The 23429-nt window shown below is 50.8% G+C and overlaps 1 protein-coding gene across 3 annotated transcripts; it reads left to right on the top strand.

Moving 5' to 3' along the window:
- The first annotated feature begins 10409 nt into the window (after positions 1-10409).
- Positions 10410-23146, top strand: CHIT1 (chitinase 1). 3 transcript variants are annotated; one of them, XM_044266340.1, is made up of 12 exons: positions 10418-10523; positions 10847-11085; positions 11582-11611; positions 14063-14264; positions 14837-14893; positions 16472-16637; positions 16870-16994; positions 17700-17823; positions 20007-20192; positions 20503-20616; positions 22063-22189; positions 22714-23146. In XM_044266340.1, the coding sequence occupies exons 3-12, from the start codon at positions 11587-11589 to the stop codon at positions 22956-22958; spliced, it is 1371 nt and encodes a 456-aa protein (XP_044122275.1). In that variant the 5' UTR covers positions 10418-10523; positions 10847-11085; positions 11582-11586; the 3' UTR covers positions 22959-23146. The 3 variants fall into 3 exon arrangements, with proteins under 3 accessions (XP_044122273.1, XP_044122275.1, XP_044122274.1); XM_044266339.1 differs by having other exon boundaries at positions 10847-11125; XM_044266338.1 differs by lacking the exon at positions 10847-11085 and having other exon boundaries at positions 10410-10523.
- Positions 23147-23429: the final 283 nt, after the last annotated feature.

The raw sequence follows: 23429 nt of genomic DNA, 5'->3' as shown, positions 1-23429 counted from the left end.
GTTGAAAGCTAGAGATGATGGACGAAGTAATAGAAACTGAAATAATAAGGCTTTTAACATAATATCAAGCAAGGAGCTGGCCTGAGTTTCGTGTTTGATGTGGTTGTGAGTACCAGTGGCTTCAGTTTCCTTTAGTTTCCTTGTTGTTTTTTCTGCCTCTCGTGTTGTCTTTGGGTTTCCCTTAGAACTGCTTCTTACATAAAGTCTGTGTCCTGCATGTCTCTCAGTTGAAATCCACTGTCATTACCCTGGAGCTTTGTTGATGTGGAGGTAAATAGGGAGGTGAAGCATTCTATAATCTTATGATTAAATCTTAGTTTTTTAGTGGACCTGAGCCTCTGGGCTCTGCTCTTCAAAAGAATTTCTCAGCCTTTGTGTTTTCTCCCCTTAAGACAAAGCTAGAGGGGCTGGAGTGGGCTAACTGATTCTCCAGAGCTCAGATAAGACTCTGGCAGAGTAACCTTCCTTAGAGGACAAGCCTTTGTTATGGACAATGCTCAAGGCATATTTCCAAATAGCTGCTTTCCCCCTCTACCTGAAGGGAATGTGAAGAGATTTTTTTTCTAAATTTTAAAAAAGATTTTATTGATTTATTTGATAGAGAGAGAGAGTGCATAAGCAGGGGGAGTGACAGGCAGAGGGAGAGGATGAAGCAGACTGAGCAGGGAGCCCGATATGGGGCTGGATCCCAGGACCCTGGGAACATGACCTGAACTGAAGGCAGACGCTTAACCAACTGAGCCACTGAAGCACCCCTTTTTCCTAAATTTTAATGTGAGAAGCAGGTGGGGCTTCTGGAGGTAAGATCTAGAAAGTGCGACACCACTATGTAGACTGGGCCCCTGGCAGCTTTTCATTCTCCAGCTAGCCCAAGCTCAGCCTCCGACAGTTCATTACAGTTGCTCTTTAAGTGTTCCTACCAGTTGATTAAACTTGTAGAATCAACAAGCAAACATATGAGATTGTGTCCTTTAAAAGATGAATGAAATACACAAAGCTTTGACATGCTAGTTTTTTGTTTGTTTGTTTGTTTGTTTGTTTTTAAGGGAAAAACTCAAATGCCCAGAACTGAGAGTGAGAATTATAAACATGGATATAAGGGCATCCTGCCAGGTTCTGCCCAGCCCAAGTCAGGACATGGAATTAAAGCATCCCGTGATGATCTTGGGGGAGCTCATGGGAAAGGAAGCTGATACTCAGAGTCACTTAGTCAGCGAGGAGGGAGTGGGTGGAAGCCCCCAGAATAGATGACTGAGCACAGCCCTTGAGTGGGAGCTGGGGAACCCTTTTAAGGCTGAGATGCTCCCACATCTCGGTCCTTTTTGGCCAGTTCTTCCTGCCTGGCTCCTCGGAGGCTGGGTAGAACCCATCTCAATAGGACTAGCAAGTTCTGGCCCAGGGTCCCAAGCTAAAGGCCACCACCATTGCGCCACATGTTCAAATCCTTAAATGATAAGGAGTCTCAACTTCAAGTTTGGGGGAAGATGAGAAAAGCTTCAGAGCCTGCGGTTGGGACCAAAGATGCTCCTACAAGAAGCAGAAGTGTGAATTACTCAGAAGGTTGCCCCTTCCAGGGGGATTTGCGTTTTGAGAAATGACCTCAGCAAAAAACAGTGCTTAACCCTGCAGGCTGTGAGCTCCACAGAGACAGGGGCTGTGAATTCATCTCAGGGTTCCCAGTGCCTGGTTCATTCTTGCTATCTAGAAGGTGTACAGGAAACAAGTTAATTAAAAAAATTTTTTTTAAATAATAAAAGTAATGTATGTTCATTGTTAATAGGCGGAACATAATTGAGGTTAGAAAATCAGATGTCCTTCCTGCCACCCACTCTGGTTTCTTTAAGTTCCTCTTTTTCTGTTTGTTTTACTCTATCTTTCACTTGGAGCAAGAGTCTGGTGAGCCTAGCTTTTCTTCCATTGCAATAGTGAGTCACCACTATTGGAAGCTCGGGGGCTTGGGTGGTTTCTTATCTCGGGGCCCGACCTTGGGGTGATGGGACAGAGACACAGCTATCCCAGCTGGGTGCCCCCAGATGTCATTGGAGTTTTGGAGGTCTGAGCTTCAGTAACTTTTCTTTCAATCTGGCCAGATTTCCTTGAGAGGAACTTTCCAGTGCCCTGCATGGAGCTTTTGTGGAAGGAAGGACTGGGGCCTGACCATCCCACATGCAGACTTTCATGTGATTCCCCCAGTCATCAGTCTCTGCCTTCAGTCTGGCACCCACACCGCCATCTCCACTCCCCTCTGTGTTGGGCAAGGTGTTGCCAAGTCTACAGTCACTGTGGTCCATCCATATTTTATGGCTGGCTCCAGAAGCTGGGCAGAACCCATGTGGACAGGCAAGGCTACAAGAGGAGGATCTGGGGGGTCTGACAGTTTACCCACATTTATTGTCAACCTCAGCCCACTTCACAACATCCTGCCAACTCCTGTGGCTCTCCAGGGCGACTTGGCATGAGTATCCTGCTTCCCATGGGCTCCCCACCTACAGTGGGGCGTCTTGGCTTCTTCAGTCTTCCACTTGTTCACTCCGTGTTCAATATCAAATGTGAAGATCAGAACAAATGCTCAAACATTTGTTGACATGTCTCACTAATTTTGGTCCCCCCTCCCATTTGCCTTGTTTTAGTTTCTTTATACCATTTCATTCATTTAACTGCTATTTGGGGTGTTTTCAAAAGAGTGGAGATAAATACCTTTGTTCAACCTGCCATGTTATGGGTACACCTTGCTTGTTTTCTTTAACGATTGAGAAAATCTTTCTTCTTTTCTTCCTTCCATCTTCCCTCCTTCCCTCTTTCCCTCCCCCCCTCTTTCTTTCTTTCTTTTCTTGTCTTTCTTGTCTTTCTTTCTTTCAAGATTTTATTTTTTAGTAATCTCTACTCCCAACATGGGGCCCGAACTCACAGCCCCGAGATTAAGAGTCTCATCCACCATCTGAGCCAGCCAGTTACCCCCTTTATTTCTTCATAATGGGACACAGAATTCCAAGCTCCAAGAAGCCAACACCTAAGCTGGTTTTCAGTTTATGTTACATTTTTGAATGTTGCGAGGAATGCAGTGGACATTATTGTATACCAATAATTATGTGTAGAAATATACAAGGGAGGGAAGAGGAGAGGGAGAGCGAGAGAAAGAAAGAGAAAATGAACGAGAAGGAAAGGAGCCGGTGTTTCCATCTAGCATTTTAAGCAGACAGGATGGGGAGAGCCTTGGGGGTGTGAATAGGCTGTATTTCCCGTGTTGACCCACTCTAGCTGGACCCAATCCTTCTCTCCCTGTTCAGGTACCCACTGCATGCCAACTGCCTCCCCCAAACCTGTTATTGATAAGAGAAGCAGCTATCCCCGGGTTGTGGTCCACCAGGATCCAAAACCAAGCTGACATTTGGATGGGCAAGGCCACTGTCCGCATGACCAGAGAGGACCCAGTGTTTCCTTTATCCCCAGAGGGTGTCCTGACTCCCAGATGCGAGTTTCAGCATGACTGAAGGCCACGTCAGCCAGCAACCATGAACTGCACCCAGGACTCAGGCTCATCCAAAGGTGCCCAGGGAGGAAAGGGAAGAGCTCAGAAGTCTCCACGCCACCCTGGCTCTTCTTTTATCCAGCTTTGGGTGAGGCTGCAAATTCTGTCTCCTTCCTAACCTAGACTTAGGGGAGAAAGTCTTCTGCTAATACAGTAAGAGGTTTTGATTTGTATATTTAGACCATATATGCATCTTTGTTTATTTAGGGAGATGTTTGCATTTCTCCCATCAAGCAGCTACTTACTGAGCATTTGACATTGATCGAGCTTTGAAGGATACCGAGAAGTAACATTCATTAAACAGATATTTACTGAGGCCTCCTGTTCTATGCACCAGCCTCTGGGGCAGTTGGCACATAGTAGTGGACAAACGGACTTGGTCCCTTCTCTTGGAGCCTCTGGTTTAGTGAGACCATTAAATACATTAAATACAGAAACTTACAAAATAAGTATATAATTGCAAATTAGGGTAAGGGCTTGAAAGGGAAAGTGCATGCTCCTTCAGGAGAGGGTATCAGGGACACGGTGGACAGGGGAGGCCTCTGGAACAGGTGACAGTTGAGACAACACCGGGAAGACAAGAGGAGGGAAGAAAGCACATTCCAGGCAGAGGGAACAGAATGTGCCAAGTCCCTGAGGTGGGAGAGAGCTGGTCATGTTCATGCTCACGAAGGAGACGCAGGGTGTGTGGTGACCGGAATGATGATGAAAGGTGGGGCCGATCCCTTGGAAGCCATACTCTCTCTCTCAAGTTCTTTATTTCTCTCTCTTCCTTTTCCCTCATCCCTTCCTCTTTCTTTTCTCCTCTTTCTTCTTTCTTTCTTTCTTTCTTTCTTTCAGAGAGAGAGAATCTTCAGTCAGCTCTACACTCAGTGTGGAACCCAACCACATGGGGGTCTGTCGCATGACCCCGAGATCGTGACCTGAACAGAAACCGAGAGTCGGAGGCTTAACCGACCAAGCCATCCAGGCACTCCTCTTTCTTTTTTTCCAATAGACAAGGATAAATCATCTGCTATGTGCTAGGGAATGTTTTAGGCACTGGAATTAAAGGAATAAACAGGATTAAGTCCCTCCCCTCACAGAGCCCGCCCTCTAGCGGTAGGAAACGGACCTACCTGCCTACGTGTGGACACATAGATGATGGATGGATCCATCAGCTTGGGGAAGAACTTGGGAGAAAACAAATCAGAACAGAAGAAGGAGAGCCTTGAAAGGCAGGCACTGCTTTACATGGATGTTCAGGAGAAGTCTGAGTGGGGGCCAGGAGCTAGCCGTGTGAAGATCACAGAGAAGAACATTCCAGGCAGAAGCAATGGCAGGTGCAAAGGCCTTAATGAAAGAACAGACTTGGAATTTTCCAGAGACAAAGTTAAGGAGGTTGTATTTTATTCTGAGTTTGGTGGAAACCACAGAGAGGTCTTAGCAGAAGAGTGACAGGACTGGACTGAAGTTTCTCACAGCTCGCCCCAGCAGCCGTGTGGAGAATGGAGGGCGGGGGACAACAGAAGGAAGGAGGAAGGACAGTTATGAGGTGGACGGGGGCTGGGGGTGGCAGAGGAGGTGGAACAGGAGGGAGCACTCCTCGTGACACCCGGTCCTGTGAGGGTGGGGAAAAGGGGGAGGTCGGGGAGACTTCCTGGGTGACTGGAAGAACTGGCTGGAACGTGGGAAGAAGCAGTTAACGGACTTAAGTGAAGGCTCATCACACGCTCAGCACAGCAAGGCACAGAGCCGTGTGGGGGGAGAAACCCGGGCCCGCCCGGCTGGGATGACAGCTGCCAGCAAGGGCAGAACAGCACACTGCTGGCCCTTGCGCTCATGGTCTCATGGTCTGGGTGGTGCTCGGTCACTTACAAGTCCTTCCATGAATTCTCTATCAAGTCCCTTCGCAAGGAAGACAGGGAGTGTGATGTCCATTGTGCAGATGAGGAAACAGAGGCTTGGAGAGATTGTAACTCACCTCGGCTGGGACAACCAGGATGCGTGTGAACCAGAGGAGGAATTTCAGCCTCGGAGTCTGCTCTCGGGTGGGGCAGGCTGGGGGTTTATCTTGAAGTTTTATTGTGTATCAGGCGCAAGGGTCTTACTTGAATTTGTTTTTTTTGGAGCGTAGGAGAGGGTGAGAGAAGCCGCTGGGGATGAAGGTAGGGTATAAAGCCCCCTGATGTCATCTCTTGGGAGATCCAAGGATCCAAGGATGCCCACCCAGGTCTGTGGGTCTCCAAGCAGATGCTTTCCTGCTCCGGATGGGAGGGATGGCTCACAGGTGGCAGGAGCTGGTGTGAACACAGCATGACTGGGGAGGAGACAAGCCTTGACTCAGATGATCCCTATAAGATGTGCGGGGCCAGGAAGGCTGCCCCAGGAAGGGCAAGGGCAAGGAGCAGAGGCCTGGTGTGCTGTTGATGACAGCTTGCTGAAAGTAACAGGGATCTTTCAGCTTAGACATGGGCCCCCTGACCTAGAGGCCGAGACCTGCTTCCTTGAGTTAGAAACTCACGGGTGGGTATTCTGGATCAGTCCCTGGGAAGATCCTCCCCCAGGTCCACCGGACATGGTCCTGCCTTCTGCTTGCCAGGCCTCAATTTCCAGGCTGCAGCTTTCTACTCCTTGATATTTTGCAGTCTAGGTCAGGTCTATCAGGTCAGCCTTGAGCATGCCCTACGCGGCCTGAGACATCATTGCAACACAGCTCCTTCCTTGCCAGCTTGCATGTCCAGTTCCTTCCCACCCAGAGCCCCTTACCAGAGATCACCCCAGCCTGCTGTCCTCGATCACTGCTTCTCAGCTGAGGGCATGCTCTGTCACCGTCGCTGCAGTGTGATGGGTGGCTTTGTCTGAGAAGACCCATCGCTGAATATCCCATGTGCTGGCCGGAACCATCTTGCCTTTCTCTCTTTGCCTTCCACCCCACTAGTTCTCAGAGCTCCGCCCTAGCACCCCTCCCCCTGGCCTCCCCTTGACCTCTCTGGCTGGGTTCTGCCACCCTCTTCATGTCCAGGGCTCCCCTCTGTCCTACCCTTGTCTTCACTGCTATATATGGTGTGTGGGGCCCAACCTTGATTCTTTCCAATTTGTTAAGACAATTAAGTCATTGACATCTAGGAAGCCTGTTTTTCCTGCCCAATGGAAACATTGCCTTTGTTGGACATGTGTTTTCATATGTGCTCAGATCTGTTTGTTTGCTCTGGAGCCAATTCCATGCCTCGATCCCAACATATTTATAGTAAGTTATATATAGTATGTCCCTCATCATTACTATCTTTTTTTTTTTAACTTGAGGAGAATTGACATTTTTTCAAAAAGATTTTATTTATTTATTTGAGAGAGAAAGAGAGTATGTGAGTGGGAAGGAGGGGTAGGGGCAGAGGGAAAAGCAGACTCCCCACTGACCAGGTTGCCCTACACAGAACTCAATCCCAGGACCCTGGGATCATGACCTGAACCAAAGGCAAGTGTTTTAACTGACTGAGACAGCTAGGTCCCCTAAGGAGAATTTACTTTTTAAAAAAATGGTATTATTTCCCTGTGCAGGCAGATGTTTGAATCTTGTTTGTGTCCTGGAATAAGTTTTATAGATTTTATTTTTTAAAAGATTTTATTTGTTTATTTGACAGACCGAGATCAGAAGAAGGCAGAGAGGCAGGTAGAGAGAGAGAGGGGAGTAGGCTCCCCACTGAGCAGAGAGCCCGATGTGGGGCTCGATTCCAGGATCCTGAGATCATGACCTGAGCCAAAGGCAGACACTTTACCCACTGAGCCACCCAGGTACTCTGTTTTATAGATTTTAGTATCAAATTTATTATTAAATTTGGTTCTAAGTATTTTATAGCTTTTTTTAAGATTTTTTTTAAATTTTATTTGTTTGTCATAGAGAGTGAAGTGAGAGCAAGCACAGGCAGACAGAGTGGCAGGCAGAGGCAGAGGGAGAAGCAGGCTCCCTGCCAAGCAAGGAGCCCGATGTGGGACTCGATCCCAGGATGCTGGGATCATGACCTGAGCCGAAGGCAGCTGCTTAACCAACTGAGCCACCCAGGCGTCCCTATTTTATAGCTTTTGACACTTCTGTAGATTAGACATTTGCCCCATTTCTATAGGGGCAAATGGTTTCTCTAATATAGAGAAAAGCTATAAATTTTTGTATATTCACCCTAAATCTAGCAAATTCTGTTTTATTCCTGGTCTATTTTTTTCCAGTCTAAAAAATCGAAGGATTTTGCAGATATCCAAACATATCTATAATTATTGGCAATTATATCATTCATACACTATATATAATTGCCCCTTTTACTAGTATAATAGCCAAACATTTATTTATTTTTATTTCTTTGAGAGAGAGAGAGCAGGAGCATGAGGAGTGGCAGAGAGAAAGGGAGAGAGAGAATCCAAAGCAGACTCCCCACCAATTGTGGAGCCCAACACGGGGCTTGATCCCACAACCCTGACATCAGGACCTGAGCTGAAATCAAGAGTCAGACATTCCACTGACTGGGCTACCCAGGTGCCGTTAGAATAGGCACAATTTTTAAAACAGTGCCGAGCAACAGTGGTGGTAGCCTTCAAGCTTTCTTTATTACTTATTTTAATGGAAGTGCTTTTAGCATTTCAAAGTTTATGATGTGTATTGTTGGGTTTTACAAAACAGGGCCCATAGCTGCACTTGTCAGTGTCCCCAACCAAAGACAAGCCCTTCCCCCGCAGGGGATGCCCTGGGAGCTGATGTGGAGAGGGGCTGATCTTCGTGTTAAGAGGACAAGGGTCAGAGCCCCGGACCCTCACCAGATTTTTACCAGAGGAACTTGGAGGAGCTTGTTTCCTATGTTAGGTTTCTGCTTATTTTCCTCTGAAGAAAGGGTCTGGAACAAAAATTCAAAGAAAACAATATTAAAAAGGATAAGGAGAAGGAGGATCAGCTGCGTTAACCAGGGTAGCGATGTTAATGGTGGGCTACTGGGTAGAGTGGGGACCCTACCTGAGTCGCAGCAGGTGGGTATTTGGAGCAACTCAGAACCCCGGGCCCCTACAGTGCAGGGTCCTCTTGGGGTCAGAAAGCTGAGTCAGAAAAGCTCCAAGCTGACGGGTCAGTTTCGTTTGTGGGGGTGGCAGGCAAGTGAAGGAGGCCACCGGCCCCTCTGGAGATTCAGTCTTCACCCCCATGTTCACCCGCCCCTTCTTGTTCACATGCAGGAGCTGAGGGCCTCTGCTGATCTCAGGGGGCCCTGAACTCCTTTGCAGGATCCCCAAGTGAAGGGAACAGAAATGACCAAAAAAGAGGCAGTGGCTGTGGCAGGGCCTGCCCATCCGGGTAACGCGGTCCCACCCTCTCAGGGACCTCACAGAGGTTACCGGGGCCCTGAGCTCTGACACACCCAGAGACTGGGCAGAATTGGGAGTAAGAAGAGCTGCCAGCATGCAGTGCCTTCCCCCAGCGATCCTCTGCGGATTTCAGTTTATAGATGAAGAAACTGGAGCTCAGAGAATGTAAGGAAATGGCTCGAAGCTGTGCAGATAGGAAATGGCAGAGTGGGGATTAAAATCGAAGCAACTTAACCCCAGATCCTGCTCCCACCGGACATTCCCACCCAGCCGGCCAGGGCACTCAAGTTAAGGTCAAGGGCCAAAGATCGGATCACCTAAAATTGGCCATGTTTCGCCTGGGACGCTAAAGTTCATGCACACACCAGACATTGCCTGCAGACACAATAAATAGCACAGACATGGCTAGATCCTATAGTGGGTTGAACAGTCCTCCTCCCCATACCCCCCCCCCAAAAAAAGAAAGAACCTCAGAATGTGACCTTATTTGGCATAAGGGTCTTTGCAGGTGTAATTAAGGTGTGAATCTCAAGATGAGATCATCCTGGGTTAGGGTGAGCCCCAGATCCAATGGCAAGTATCTTACTAAGAGGTGACAGAAGAGACACAGAAGACACAGGGGAAAGGCCATGAGGCAGAAGGCAAAGTGATGCTACCACCAGCCACGGAACACCAGAAGCTGTCAGAATCTGGAAAGTGCAAGGGAAGATTCTTCTTTAGAAACTTCAGAGGACGGAGGGCCCTGCCCACACCTCGCTTTCAGACTTCTGGCCTCTACCACCGAGAATGACTTTCTGTTGTTTTAAGCCTCCCCAGTTTGTGGGAATATGTGACAGCAGCCGTAAGAAATTAATATATATATAATTTATAGGAAACAAGGCATTTAAGGGGCACCTGGCTGGCTCAGCCAGTGGAGTGTGTGACTTTTGATCTTGGGGTGGTGTGTCAGCTCAGGGTGGGCATAGAGCTTACTTTAAAAAAAAAGAAAAAAAAGACAAAGAAAACCAAGACATTTAAAACTCCTACAAGCTCATAGTTGCTGTTTGTCATTAGATATTTTTCTCAATCAGTGGAGATAAAATGTATTCCTAGGCTTGGAGGGTCACAAAATAAGATTTTCATGAAATACACATTATATTTGCAACCCCACCATCTTACAGGGAGGGCAAGGGAATTCCAGAGGGAACAGTGGAGAAGGAACCACCAGGCTGGTCGGGCGTCCAGCTTCCCTGACCTGTGAATCACTCCTCTTCGCGCCCCACCCCCTAAGCCCATTAAGCAATAGGTCACTCACGGTCTTCATCAACCCCGCACCAAGGAAATCAGAACCAGGCTGATCCAGCAGGATGCTTAGAATCACTTCCTGCTTCCCTCTCTCGACCCGCGCAGTTGGATCATGCCAAGGGCCCAGTTTACACTCTGTGATTGTGCCAGAGAACTAAGAATTGCTAAAGGCCATTGTGTTAGGTTTGCCCAATCCACGATATGTGACACCCTAGCCCTTCACGCCACACCCCAGCTCCCCTCTCCCGCCTCCGCCACCCCCTGATTTCAACACTCCAGGCTTCAGTGGAACAGTGCAGCCCGATAAAAGGAGAGAAGGTCTAGCAAGCCGGTGGCACTGGCTGGAGTCTGAGCCAAGCCAGCACCATGGCACGGTCCATGGCCTGGGCAGGTGAGTGGGCACTGTCTGGGAGAGTGGGCTGGGCACGGGCAGCTGTGAGGAGGTGAGAATGTAGCTATTAGGTGGCTTTTTGGTGCTGTCTGCAAGGAAGCAGGAACATTCGGGAGAACTTCAGAGGGTCATTCCATTCCTGTGGGGTCCCCCTGGGCTCTTTCAATCCAAGAGTCTTTGTGCTGCAAGAAAAGGCTTTTCTCAATGGGCTGAAATGGACTTTTCCTCCTCCTGTCCTGCAAGCCCAGAGTTAGTGAACACCACGGCAGTGGGTGGTTTTCTCTTTCCATGTTCTTAGGCTTCTGTGTTTGACCTTTTTCAAGGGATTTCCACTGGCAATGGATTCTTCCCACAAGGATTCAACCCTGTGCTGGTTGTTCCGTAAGAAAGAGGACAGCCCGGGAGCCACGACCTTGGGAGTCCTTGCAAGTGTTCACATAGGTTCTATTAAGATAACAGAAACATTCAGGGTCACCAGAAAGGTGAAATAAATCTTTCTAAAGGAGTCCTGCTGGGCCTGAGGTCTCCAAGGATGCTGGTAATTCAACCAAGCTCTTGTGAGGTGCGTCGGGAAAGCAGCACAAAGTAGGAAACTCGTGGAGGTGAGCAGAGGCACAGAGGCCGCACGGAGAGACGGTGTCTCTGGCCTAGCCCTTCCACACTGGCTCGTAACAGCCCCAGGACAGGTTTTCTGCTTGCTCCAAAAGAGAAACATTCTCTCTGAAACCTCACGAGTCAGGGGTTTTCCTAGAATCTTCCTAAATACAGTCCACTCTCCACTGACGGCTCTAGGGACGAACCGTCTTCCCTCATAGAAACTTCCATCAGCTCTGGGGCTCGTCCAGGCCAGGGAGGGGCCCCTGCCATCTGGCCGGGGTGAAGGGATGGACCCAGTACCCTCCTGGGTCGCTTTTGGACAGAAGTGTGATTCAGAGAAAACCGTCCTTTGCCTACCCCTCTCTGACCACCCCTACCCCCCAGGCTTCAAGAAGCAGACAGGGTCCAGGAAAAATACGAATGACCAGTTAACCTCCGCCTTCTCTCTTGTGCCGCCTTAGGTTTGATGGTTCTGCTGACAATCCAATGGGGTGAGTGGAGTCTTCTTTGCAGTTTTGTTGTTTCTTTGATTGTTGTTTGTTTGAAGTAGGCTCCACACCCAGCGTGGAGCCCAACACGGGGCTTGAACTCACAACCCTGAGATCGAGACCTGAGCTGAGATCAAGAGTTGGACACCCCTTTTTTTTGGAAGGGGAGGGTAAGCGGCACCTTCTTGAGGCTAGCCCTGGGTTCCCTCAGCCCCTTCCCTCTGCTCCCCTCCCTACTCACTCCACACCCCGACCCCCACCCCACATTGAGAGCTCTTGCCAGATTTCCGTGGGGCCTCTCCTCCAAAGGTCAGACCCCTACAGGTGTCCTTGTGCCAGGAACAGGTTCTTAGCTCCTTACCCACTAGCTGAACTGCGTGTCCCTGGGGCCAGCTTCACTGTCAAGCTCTCTCAGGTCTTCCCTGAGGTCCCTTGCTGCAACCTCTGTGCTCTCACAGAGCTGAACACATTTCCCTATGTGTACATCAGTGTTGCTAATGATCAGTGTCGATGTCTCCCTGACCAGGCGGTGAGCTACTGGAGGTAAGGAGCCCAAGTCTCACCCAGCTCCATGCCCCAGCCCCTTAGCTCCGCCTGGTCCCACTCACTCCTGTTTCTGTTGGCCTGATGGCATATAGGGCTCGGGGACCTCTTCCCATCTCACACAGGTGAGAGATCTCCGGAGGATGCTCAGCAACTAGGATTCTGGGGTTCCCTTCGCACCCCACTCCTTGGGCGTCAGCGGCTCCAGGAATGCTGGTTTCTCAGACCCTCATCTTGAGGCTGGGCTGTGACGTTAGACAAACGTCTGTCCTCCTCCTCTCACAGGAGGCAACAGCCAGGAGCCACAGAAAAAACAAACGTGGGGAAGAAAGGTTGAAGATTTCCCTAAAAGCTTCAGTCCAAGTTACTCTGGGCTTATGGTCTGGTGTATATATTAAGAGTCTTGTGTGAAGGAAGGGGTAATACATGTAAAGCACTTAGAATAGAGCTTGCTGTCCGCTAGCACTGTTCTGAGTATTTAATATAAGATATTTACTCTTTCTTCATACAACAGTCCTTTGAGGTAGAAACCATGATCATTCTCATGGTTTGGAGCAGGAAGCTGAGTAACCTGGCTGGAAGGTGGCAGAGCTGGGATTTCAGCCCAGGCATTAGAATTCCAGAGACCCTGCTTTTAACCACTGCATTTTATTGCCACTATAGTACAAAAATCCATGCGCGATATTTGATATAACAAGATATGATGTAAGAAGAACCTCCATGCTTCCTCCTAGATAGTCCTAGGATGTATTGTTCCCCGGGTTAACCCTTTGCTCTGAGGAGTTCACCAGTACTCCCCCTACATCAGTGCAGGCTACACTTCCAGTACCCACTGGCAAGTTCTACTCCTGCATGGCCTCTGGCTAGAGCTGGTGACCCCCCAAGGACTCCAACTTCTCCTTTGGGAGCTACCCGTCTGCCCAGGGGAGTCCCAGACAGCCCCTCATGCTCTGTAGACACTTTGCACCCTCTTCTCCCTCGCCTGACCTCTCACTAGCCACTTAGAAGCCAAAGGGGACTGCAGAGAGACCCTGTCGGGGCTAAAGGAAGTCCTAGGGTCTAGACACTGGCCATAGATGTGCTCTAGTACAAACCCATGATTCCGCCGTCCGTGGCATAAAATGTTGGCTCGTGCAAACCATACCCTCATAGACCACAAGTTCTGGAAGAGACCTCAGAGACCACACAGTCATTTTCCAATGGGGGCCCTGGGCCAGAGCTGAAGAGGGAGTAGCCTTCTCCCTGTCAGGTTATCTGGTCAACCTAGCATAACGCTGGCCTCTGTGGGGGCCGTGACTGCTAGACCAACCCCCTAGAAACAGGCATCCCTCCCCCAAAGTTCCCAAACTTTCTGGGGATTCCAAAAATAAGCTGCCTTTTCCTAGATTAATTTTTTAAAGCTTTTATTTATTTATTTGACAGAGAGAGACACAGTGAGAGAGGGAACACAGCAGGGGGCGTGGGAGAGGAAGAAGCAGGCTTCCCTCTGAGCAGGGAGCCCGATGCGGGACTTGATCCCAGGACCCTGGGATCATGACCTGAGCCGAAGGCAGCCGCTTAATAACTGAGCCACCCACGTGCCCCACCTTTTCCTAGATTAAATAAGCTCTTCATTAGAACCTTATCAGCGATATTAATAAACCTAGATTCTCTGCAAGAAATAAAACTTTTTAAAGCAAGACTAAAACATGAATGCAAGCATGTAACTGGGCCCTCTTTCCTGCTACTTCATGTGTTTGCGTTTGAATGAAACTTCTGAAGTATTCCATGCTGCATTTTCAAAGTTCTGCCTCCCTGCCTTCAGCCGGTCCAGAGTCTCTCACATTATGTAGGTTCTGCCCTGGGTGGAAGATGCCAGTCCTCAGTGGACCTTTATGACCGCCATTTCTTCTTTTTGTCCCCAATGGCCAGGCTCTGCCGCAAAGCTGGTTTGCTACTTCACCAACTGGGCCCAGTACAGACAGGGGGCCGCTCGCTTCTTACCCAAGGATGTGGACCCAAACCTGTGCACCCACCTCATCTACGCCTTTGCCAGCATGAACAATCACCAGCTCAGTCCTATAGAGTGGAATGACGAGGTGTTATACCAGGAGTTCAACGGCCTGAAGAAAATGTGAGCTGCTGTGGAGGGGGATGGGAAGCAGAGAAGCCAGGTACCTCCTCTCAGAGCCAGAAATCTTCCCCAGCACTGCAGTTAGGCTATAGACCTGCTGTGTGGCTTTGGGCAGTCACATCACCTCTCTGGGCTTTCCCGTGCTTATGTGGAAGAGGTAGGCATAGACAGGGACTCCTTAAGGCCCCTTTCAGTTTAAGTCTACGTGGGCTCTGGGTTGGGAAACTGCTTCCCTCTGCTGGGAATGCAGGCCCTTCTTCCTCCTAAAGTCTATCCATCCTCTAGCTCAAGCATCATCCCCACTTTGACAAAGCCTTTCTGTGGATCCACCTGATCTCTCATTTCTGAGTTCTTTGTGTGTCTATCTCCCCAGCGAGATAGGAGCCCTTGAAGGCAGGAACATGCCTTTTCTTTCGCAATCTAGAGCTGTGCATAGGGACTTACACAACCCCCACCCCATCAGTGCCCATCAGAACACCTACCACCCCTTGCTTTCTCCATCAGTGAGGTGAGCCCCAAAACCTGGCTGGGTGTTAAAATCTGTAAATACCAGCATGTGTTGTCTTTCCTAGGAATCCCAAGCTGAAGACACTGCTTGCCATCGGGGGCTGGAACTTCGGCACCCAGAAGTGAGTTGGCCGTGGGCACCTGTGTGGCAGAGCCACTGGGTGGGGACCTGCCTCACTGGCAAGAGAGAGCCCTGGTCAGGGAATCAGACCAGGCTGAAGTGTAATCAGAGCGAGGGGGTCGGGAGGGGAGACTGGAGTCTGGTGGCTGACCTTCCTCTTAGGCTCTTGGTACCTCCCTGGGAGGGCCGTGGAGGAGGCTGAGCTCCCGAATGTTTGTTATACACCCAGCCTTGCCAGCAGCACAGGACAGATTCTGACCCCATTCCAGTTCTCAGTCTCTTCCTCCAAGAAATGGGTCAAGGGAGAGTCCTAACTAATCCCAGGGAACACAGAGTGTCTATATTTTCTGAGCTCTAAAACAGGATACCGTATCTGAGAATTTTTGTTCCACTTCTGGGTGTCAAAGGCCGTTTGTGAGAGCGAGCTTAGCTGCCAAAAATACTGGCATTTCTAGGACATTTTTGAGGAATTATAGAGATAACAGAATGAGGTATTTGAACCTAGACATTTCCTAGAAAGTCCAGAATACAAGGTTCTCAAAGTTCTAAACTATTCTTTCTAAAACTTTGTGTGTGTGTTTTTAAAGATTTTATTTATTTATTTATTTGTTAGAGAGAGAGAGAATGAAAGCACAAGCAAGGGGAGTGGCAGACAAAGGAAGAAGCAAGCTTCCCACTGAGCAAAGAGCCCAATTTGGGGCTTGATCCCAGGACCCCAGGATCATGACCTGAGCTGAAGGCAGACACTTAACCAACTGAGCCACCCAGACATCCCATTTCTAAAACTTTCTGGATCATGGGTCCTTTTGAAAACCCAATGAAATTTATGGCCCACCTTCCCCAAATACTGTATATATGCAGATTTTTTACTGGAATAAGGGGTTCTTAGCCTGGGGATCCTGGCACGTGGATCCCACTTCAGAACTAATTAATTAAATTAATAAATCAATAGAAAACCAACTAAAATAAGATTAGTCTATAACCTTGAGACACTTCTTAGAGGGATCCTGGCAGTCAGGAGGATGTGGGGGAGGGGGTTCCTCAGGCAGCACGGGATTTCGAGGAGCTCTGATCTGGTAATAGCACAAGCCTTTTACATATGCGAGTTTTAAGAAAATGACCATGTGAACCGACCAGGGACAGAGCAGCCGGCTCTCGGGTTGCCCAGATCCTCACTAACCTTGCTGTACTCTCCCCGTTCAATTTAGAAACTCATCTTTCTTCTTTTCTAAACCTCCCCACTGGGGTGACAGCTAGCTCCGATTCAGGGTAGGACAGTTCCCTGAGCAAGGACATGGCAGCAGGCTGGTGGAGGAAATTAGGGAGGCAAAGCTCCAGACAAGTCAGTGTGCCCTGGGCACAGGACACACTTCAGATCGTCTCTTTTCCAAGGCCAGGCTGATAGCTCCAGGGCCAACATTGCAGCAGGCTTCTGACGCAGCCCTCCCAGCATGCCCCCCCCCCCGCCCCGGCCCAATGGAGGACCACCAATACCCAGAGGAGTTTCTCGCTTGTGTCTGAGGGAGAGAGGCCCCCCTGTCAGCAAGGCAGGCCCACAAAGCCCTTCATCACCCCACAGGTTCACAGATATGGTGGCGACAGCCAGCAACCGTCAGATCTTTGTCAACTCAGCCATTAAGTTTCTGCGCAATCATGGTTTTGATGGCCTTGACCTTGACTGGGAGTACCCAGGAAGCCGGGGGAGCCCTCCTTCAGACAAGCAGCGCTTCACAGCCCTGGTGCAGGTGTGGCTGGGCGGGGGAGGGGGTCAGCCTGCTGGCCAGGGGGGCCCAGATGGACAGCCTCAGGGGACACATGAGTGCTGCTCTGTCCCCAGGGCCTGCTGTCTTGTGTGTTAGCATAGCACAGACCAGCCCTGCGGTCAGTTTTCAGACTCCCAAAGGGGAACATCTGCTTGGGGCCCCCAGGGACCTATCTGGTCCCTGCCTCTGGGCTCACCCTGAGCTCCCCCTGCAGGACCTGGCCAAAGCCTTCCAACAGGAAGCCCAGACTTCGGGGAAGGAACGCCTTCTTCTGAGCGCAGCCGTCCCAGCCGGCAGAACGAACATAGATGCCGGATACGAGGTGGACAAAATTGCTCAGTGAGTCTCAGGCATATGGTATGGAACCCGCGCACTCCGAAGCTGAGCTGCCCCAGGAGGAGAGCAGGTGCTCACCTGCGAGGTGTTGTTCTGGAAAAGACCGGCCCCTCCAGCAGCGGACCCAGGAAGGATCTGCTCCCCCTGTCTGCTACTCCAGGGTCCTGATGCTCTCTTTCGGAATCCTTGCCCTTTTCCTTGGAAACTCAGTCTTAACATCAAGTACCCTGGGAGGGCAAGTGTGAAGGCCAGAGGATGAGTCATCTTGATTCCTGCACGCTGACGTGCTGCGTGTGCACCCGCGTGCCTGTTAGAGACGCGGAATCTCTGACCCTACCACGGGCCTCCTAAAGTAGGGCCTGTGTTCGGATGAGGTTCCCAGGTGATTCGTGGGCACACAAAAATTTGAGCAACACTGAGCTAGATGTCCCTCCAAAATGGTGAAAGCACGAGGTGTCCTGAGCGTACTGGTGGAGGGATGCCAGAGATGGGAGTTGCTAACCCCACAGTGTGAATGACAATGACCTCAGTACTGGGAGCTTGGGGGGAACAAGGCAGTGCTGTCTAATCACCTCTTACAGACCGGGGGTGACCCTGTACCCCTGTGTCTTACCATGAGGGCCTGTCCTTGGCCCCACAGGGAGGGCAAGAAGGAGCAAGGAGGGGTTGCTCGCTAGCCCCTCACCCTTCTCCCTACACCTCCTGCAGGAACCTGGACTTTCTTAGCCTCATGGCTTATGACTTCCATGGCTCTTTTGAGAAGACCACCGGACACAACAGCCCCCTCTACAAGAGGCGGGGGGAGAGCGGGGCAGCAGCCGAATTGAACGTGGTGAGTGGCTGCAGTGGGGAGGCAGGACTCCTCATCCCCAGGCCAGTCAGGTGGCTTTTTTTTTTTTTTTAAGATTTTATTTATTTATTTATTTATTTGCGAGAAAGCAGGAGCCTGGGCCGGGTGGTGGTGAGGGACAGAGGGAGAGGGAGAAGAGACTCCCCGCTGAGCTGGGAGCCTGATCCCAGGACCCTGGGATCCTGACCTGAGCCAAAGACAGAGCTTAACTGACTGAGCCCCCCTGGCGCCCCCAGTTTGAGGCCCTAATGGAAACAAAAGCAGGATAACCAATAGCACAGAGTTGCTGGGACTTTCCCTTCCTTTGCTTGTTTCTTTTCTCCTCCTGTGCAAATGCTGAGGGGAAACCTTACTCCTGTTCTGTTTAGCCTCCTGGCTGATAGGAGACACAGCAAACCAATTTAACGACATCAAACAAAGCAGTGACTCGTTGGGGGGCTGTCTTTGACCTTCAATGTCCTACAAAAATGACTTCTCACTTTCTTCACATCCCCCATCGCATTTTCTTTAAGACCATGGGTAAACTTTCCCTCCTGGTCACTCTGATTGACCTTCTGGAAGGTGCTTTCGGAGACGGAAGCTTTCCCAAGCTAATAACACATCAGCAGATATCCCTCGGGGTTGGGCCTCCTCCTCCCCCACCCCAGACCCTGGAAAGAGCAGGTTTGGTTTCAGGCTGGGGTGGGTGAAGGCTTCCTGCCGGGCTCACCCTGGTGGAGCAGCCCAGAGGGTTGTTTATAAGCCCACTCTACATTTTTTAAAAAGTTAAGAACAACCGAATTGTTTCTATTCAAAATAAACAGACAAACAAAAACACCCTAAATAAAAATGCTTTTTAATTTTGGGGAGCCCACATCCCAGTGTATCAGCTAGGATAGAACATCTTCGACTTCTGAGGCTCTTTCACAAATAAGGGTCACATCTTTGGGTATTTGAGTCAGGCATCCATAGTTCACACTGAGCCCAGCCCCTGCACCCCCATTTGGAAAACTGTGCAGGTCCCGGGGGGAAGCCAGCCCAGCCCAGCAGGGAAATACCCAGAGACATTCAGCTGAGAGTCGAGGGCCCGGAAGTCCCACCAGCACTGTGCTGTCCAGGCCGTGTGCCTTCGATCCACGTAGGGGAAGGAAGGCCCTTCTCCTCTTACGAGGAGGCCTTCTGCTCTCTGTACTGTGTGTCCATGACTGCTTCTGGCCACAGAGTGACTTTTCCAAACGTGCACAAAGTGCCATAGAGCTCAGCAGGGGGGCCCACCCTCTGCCTTCAGAAAGCTCCAGTCTGATCAGAGATAAATCATGTAGACCAGCAGAAAGAAAGAAATACAGATGCATTTAGTGAGAAGTGTCCCTTCCTTGAGTGCTAGGAGGGGACGGAGTGACAGGAGGACTTGGATTTGAACGGTGCGGCTTCCTGGGGGAAGCGAGCCTGTAATCCTGACCTGGGGGCGGGGTCTTCCCTATTCATTTATCCCAAATCCTTAGACTGGGTACCTCTGCATGTCACAGGCAGGGGGTGTCACGTCAAGTCATGCGTGAGGGAGAAAGTCCTGGCGGGGACATGTGAGGATGTCGTGTACTCGTTGGTTCTTCCTGTTGGAGCACCCAAGTGTTGAGCACTGTTCTAGGCACGAGGGACATAGAGATAAAGGAGACCAGGTTCCCGGCTCCCATACTGGGTGGAACTTCAAATGACTGTGAGCTCAAGCGGGATCACAGCTTCCCCTGGCTGCATTTTGCTGGACCTTCTAGCTGCGCCATATCTTGCAATTCTTGCAATTTTAATTGTTTTCATGTTATGGACAGGAAGCCTGAGGCTCAGCAAAGTGAAGTAGTGAAGCGGCTGACCGAGGCCGGGATCTTGGCCGCTTTGCGCATTGACGCATCCCGAGCATCTAGCCCGGTTCCCGGGGCGGGGTGGGCGGGTCATCCCTAAATATTGGCTCTGTAAATGGTTGTCAGACTACAAAGCTCATGCTTGTCGGCCAGAGTGCCATGCGGCTTCTCTCTCTTTGGGGTCAAAGATCTAAGACAGGACCTACAGAAGACAGGACAGGCTTGGAACACTACTAAGGCCTGTGATGTTCCTCTGAAGCTCCTGGCTTTGGACAGCCAGAACCAGGTCAAAGGCAAAGTGAGTTAACCCTACCCCTCCTCATCCCTCATCAGGACTCCGCCGTGCAGCTGTGGCTGCAGAAGGGGACCCCTGCCAACAAACTGATCTTTGGCATGCCCACCTACGGACGCTCCTTCACCCTGGCCTCCCTATCAGACACTGGAGTGGGGGCCCCAACCACGGGGCCTGGAACCCCTGGCCCCTTCACCAGAGAGGGAGGGCTACTGGCTTACTATGAGGTAGGACAATCCACAGCCACCCCTCATATGGGGTGGGGTGGGGGGCTACTGCTTCTCCCATAGTTTCTAAATGAGGATGCCAGGCAAAGTGAATTCTGGCCTGGCGAATTCCATCCCTATCTGTCATTTTATATCATCGTTAAACCCCAGTGCCTCGTTGAATCCAGGGTTCTAGGTCATTCAATCTAGAACCTCCTAGGTCCCGCAGGTTCCCTCAGACAGGAGTTTTCCACTCTCTGGTCTCCTCTTGGCCAAGGAGGCACAGGTCCCTCCTCCCCAGGCTCCCCAGCTCTGCCCTCTGCTCCTACAGGTCTGCTCCTGGAAGGGGGCCACTCAGCACAGAATCAAGGACCAGAAGGTGCCCTATGCATTGCAGGGCAACCAGTGGGTGGGTTTCGATGACGTGGAGAGCTTCAAAACCAAGGTGAGACCCAGCCCTGCTGGGAGGGGGTGGACCTGGGTGGGCCCGAGGCTGTCAATAGCACAGAACGGTAGCATTCAGAACCTCTTCAAAGAGAAGTCTCCTTTAAAATATCTCAACATGTCACAAACCTTCTCGTGATAGCATTTTACATTTTTACCACCTATTGATTAAGAAAAGACGCGATCACAAAAAGTCGCTCTACCATGAGTACCGCCCTGGAAAGAATTTGTATTTTATGACATACTTGCATTTGTATTCAACAAAATACAAATTCTACAGACATAGGGATAGGGGAAGTATATACAGTGAGGTGTATCCTTTTATTCAGCTCATTGACAGTATTTGGTGTATGTTCAGAGTATAGACTTTTTGGTTTCCTTATATGACCCACCCCAACCGACTCTTGCTCAATATCAGTGGCTGAAAAAGAGTGCATTTATGTATTTCTTTCATTTTTTTTTGACATTTTAAAATTTAAATTCAATTGAGTAACATAAAATGTTGGTTTCAGAGGTACAGGTCTGTGATTCATTAGTCTTATACAATGTCCAGTGCTCTTTATATCACATGCCCCCCCCCCAAGGTCTATCACCCAGTTACCCCACCCCTGCATTTATGTGTCTCCATGACTCTCTCCCCCATGAGATCGTGACCTCCTATAGAGGCACCGCAGGGTGCCTTCTGGACAAATCACTTCCCTTCCGATGCAGGGAATGGCAGGTCTTCCTAGAGGAGTAGATCAAGGGCTCTGGAAGAATTGAGCAGGGAGTGTGATCCCAGCTGGAGGAGACAGGAGAAGGGGTCATGACGCAAGGATCTTTGGTAAAGTCTGAAAGCAGAGAAGGTGCTTGGGCCTCAAACCTGCCCTACCTTCCAGCCCCTGCCTCACACCAGGGCATCCCCCGACCTCTGGCAGGCTTAGGGGGATAGGGAAGCCCCTTAAGAGAACACACAACCCTTTCCCGGGGACGAGTTGGGGATCTAGTGGGGGAGAGAAGGCCCTTAAGGGAGGACAAAGACCTGAAGATAGGAAATTGATCAGATTTCTGAGGAAGCTTTGTCGTCCCTATGGTTACTGGATTCATCACAACCAGCAGGCAATGCCCCCAAACATAGCAGCTCAGCCCAGGAAAGATGGAGATGTTAAAGCTTCCAACCTAGGGAAGTCCACACACACCCACTTCTCATACCTCCACCCTCACCCCCATCCCAGGCCAAACTCCTGCTGAGATGGGAGGATTCCAGAATGACTTGTGCCCAGTGGGGATCAGGTCTCAGTCTCCTGGGCTTCCAGCCTGGGCCTGTGTCCGGAAGCCTGGACCGCTCCTGGCCTGGGGGTGCTGGAAACAAGAGCCCCGTCTCAGTGAGGAAGCCAGAGGAGGGACTGTGGGGCGGCCTGCCCAGGCTGCCCCGGGCTCCGCCACCTGTACCTTGCTCCCCACACAGGCCAGCTACCTGAAGCAGAAGGGCCTGGGCGGGGCCATGGTTTGGGCAATGGACATGGACGACTTCGCTGGCTTCTTCTGTAACCAGGGCCACTACCCCCTCATCAAGGCACTGCAGCTGGAGCTGAGTGAGTAAAGAGCCGGGGGCAGAGGCAGAATCCGTGGCTAGGGTACCAACACCCACTCTGTGAGCTGCAGGTCCTGCCTCCTTCTGAGGAAACAACTCTGCCCAGTATTGCAATTTCCCAAATTTCATGCGCTCCAGGGGCTAAGGAAACTGTTGAAACCATTCTCTTTCCAGACTCTTCTTCCCCTTTCTGACTGTGGCAATGCCCTTTGGGAGTGTTGGTAACTGGGGCTTCCCTCTGGGGGCCCTCAGCCCGGGAACCGCAGCTCGCTCCTCTCCTTTTAAAGGGAAAGTTTGCCCTCAGCCTGCAGTGCGAGACCCCCGGTGGTCCTTGCTGGTCTGTGCAGATAGGAGATGGCTGTTGATGGCCTCTTGCCCGCGGCCTGCCCCCACGTGTCCCGCTGAGCAGTGCCTCAGGGCATGGCTGCTGTCAGGCTGTTCTCCACCTGAGGCACCTGGCCGCTCTCTGCCTGTGGGTTGGGATCCCTTGGAGGAGACCTGGCTGAATCTTCCCTCTCTCCCCAGGTCTTCCCTCTATGCCTTCAGGCACCATAGAACCTGAAGTCCCCATACCAGGCCGGCCTTCTCAACCTGAGCATGGCCCCGGCCTCAAACAGGACACCTTCTGCCAAGGCAAAGCCGACGGGCTCTACCCTAACCCTCAGGACCGGAGCAGCTTCTACACCTGTGCAGGGGGGAGGCTGTTCCAGCAGAGTTGCCCACAGAGCCTGGTGTTCAGCTCCTCCTGCAAATGCTGCACGTGGAGATGAGCGCCAGAGACCCCTAGAGCCTCAGCCACCACCCAGGCCAGGGCCCAGGGTCACTCCACGGCCTGCCTTCCCAGCTCTCCTGGGGGAGGGGGGCTGCAATCCCCCAGACCTCTCAGCCTTGCTTCCTTTTGTCCTGGCTCTCCTGGGCTGCCTCTTTTACTTGCAAAATAAATCTGGTTTGCACTCCACTGTCCCGAGTACTGTGACTTACAGTGCCTCTCTAAGCACCCTGTTGATTGAAACAGGGGAGGTGGGGAAGCCACGAGGAGAGGGTAGCGTAAGGCACGCAGAGGTCTGAGCCAGGTGAGAAGGCTGTCCATTTGGGGTGTGAGAGGCCCCCCATCACGTCTCACCACATTCCCAGCCGGCAGCTCTCAGGACCCAGGTGACCACCAGAGAGCTCTTTCTGCCTGCCTCCGCTCAGGTGTCATCCCCAAGATTCACACTAGATGGCAGCAGAGAAGAGCTTTG

Source organism: Neovison vison, chromosome 10 (assembly GCF_020171115.1).
Source record: "Neovison vison isolate M4711 chromosome 10, ASM_NN_V1, whole genome shotgun sequence".
Taxonomy (NCBI): Eukaryota; Metazoa; Chordata; class Mammalia; order Carnivora; family Mustelidae; genus Neogale; species Neogale vison.
The sequence above is the reverse complement of the archived record's forward strand: the minus strand, read 5'-3'. Positions and strand labels throughout refer to the sequence as shown.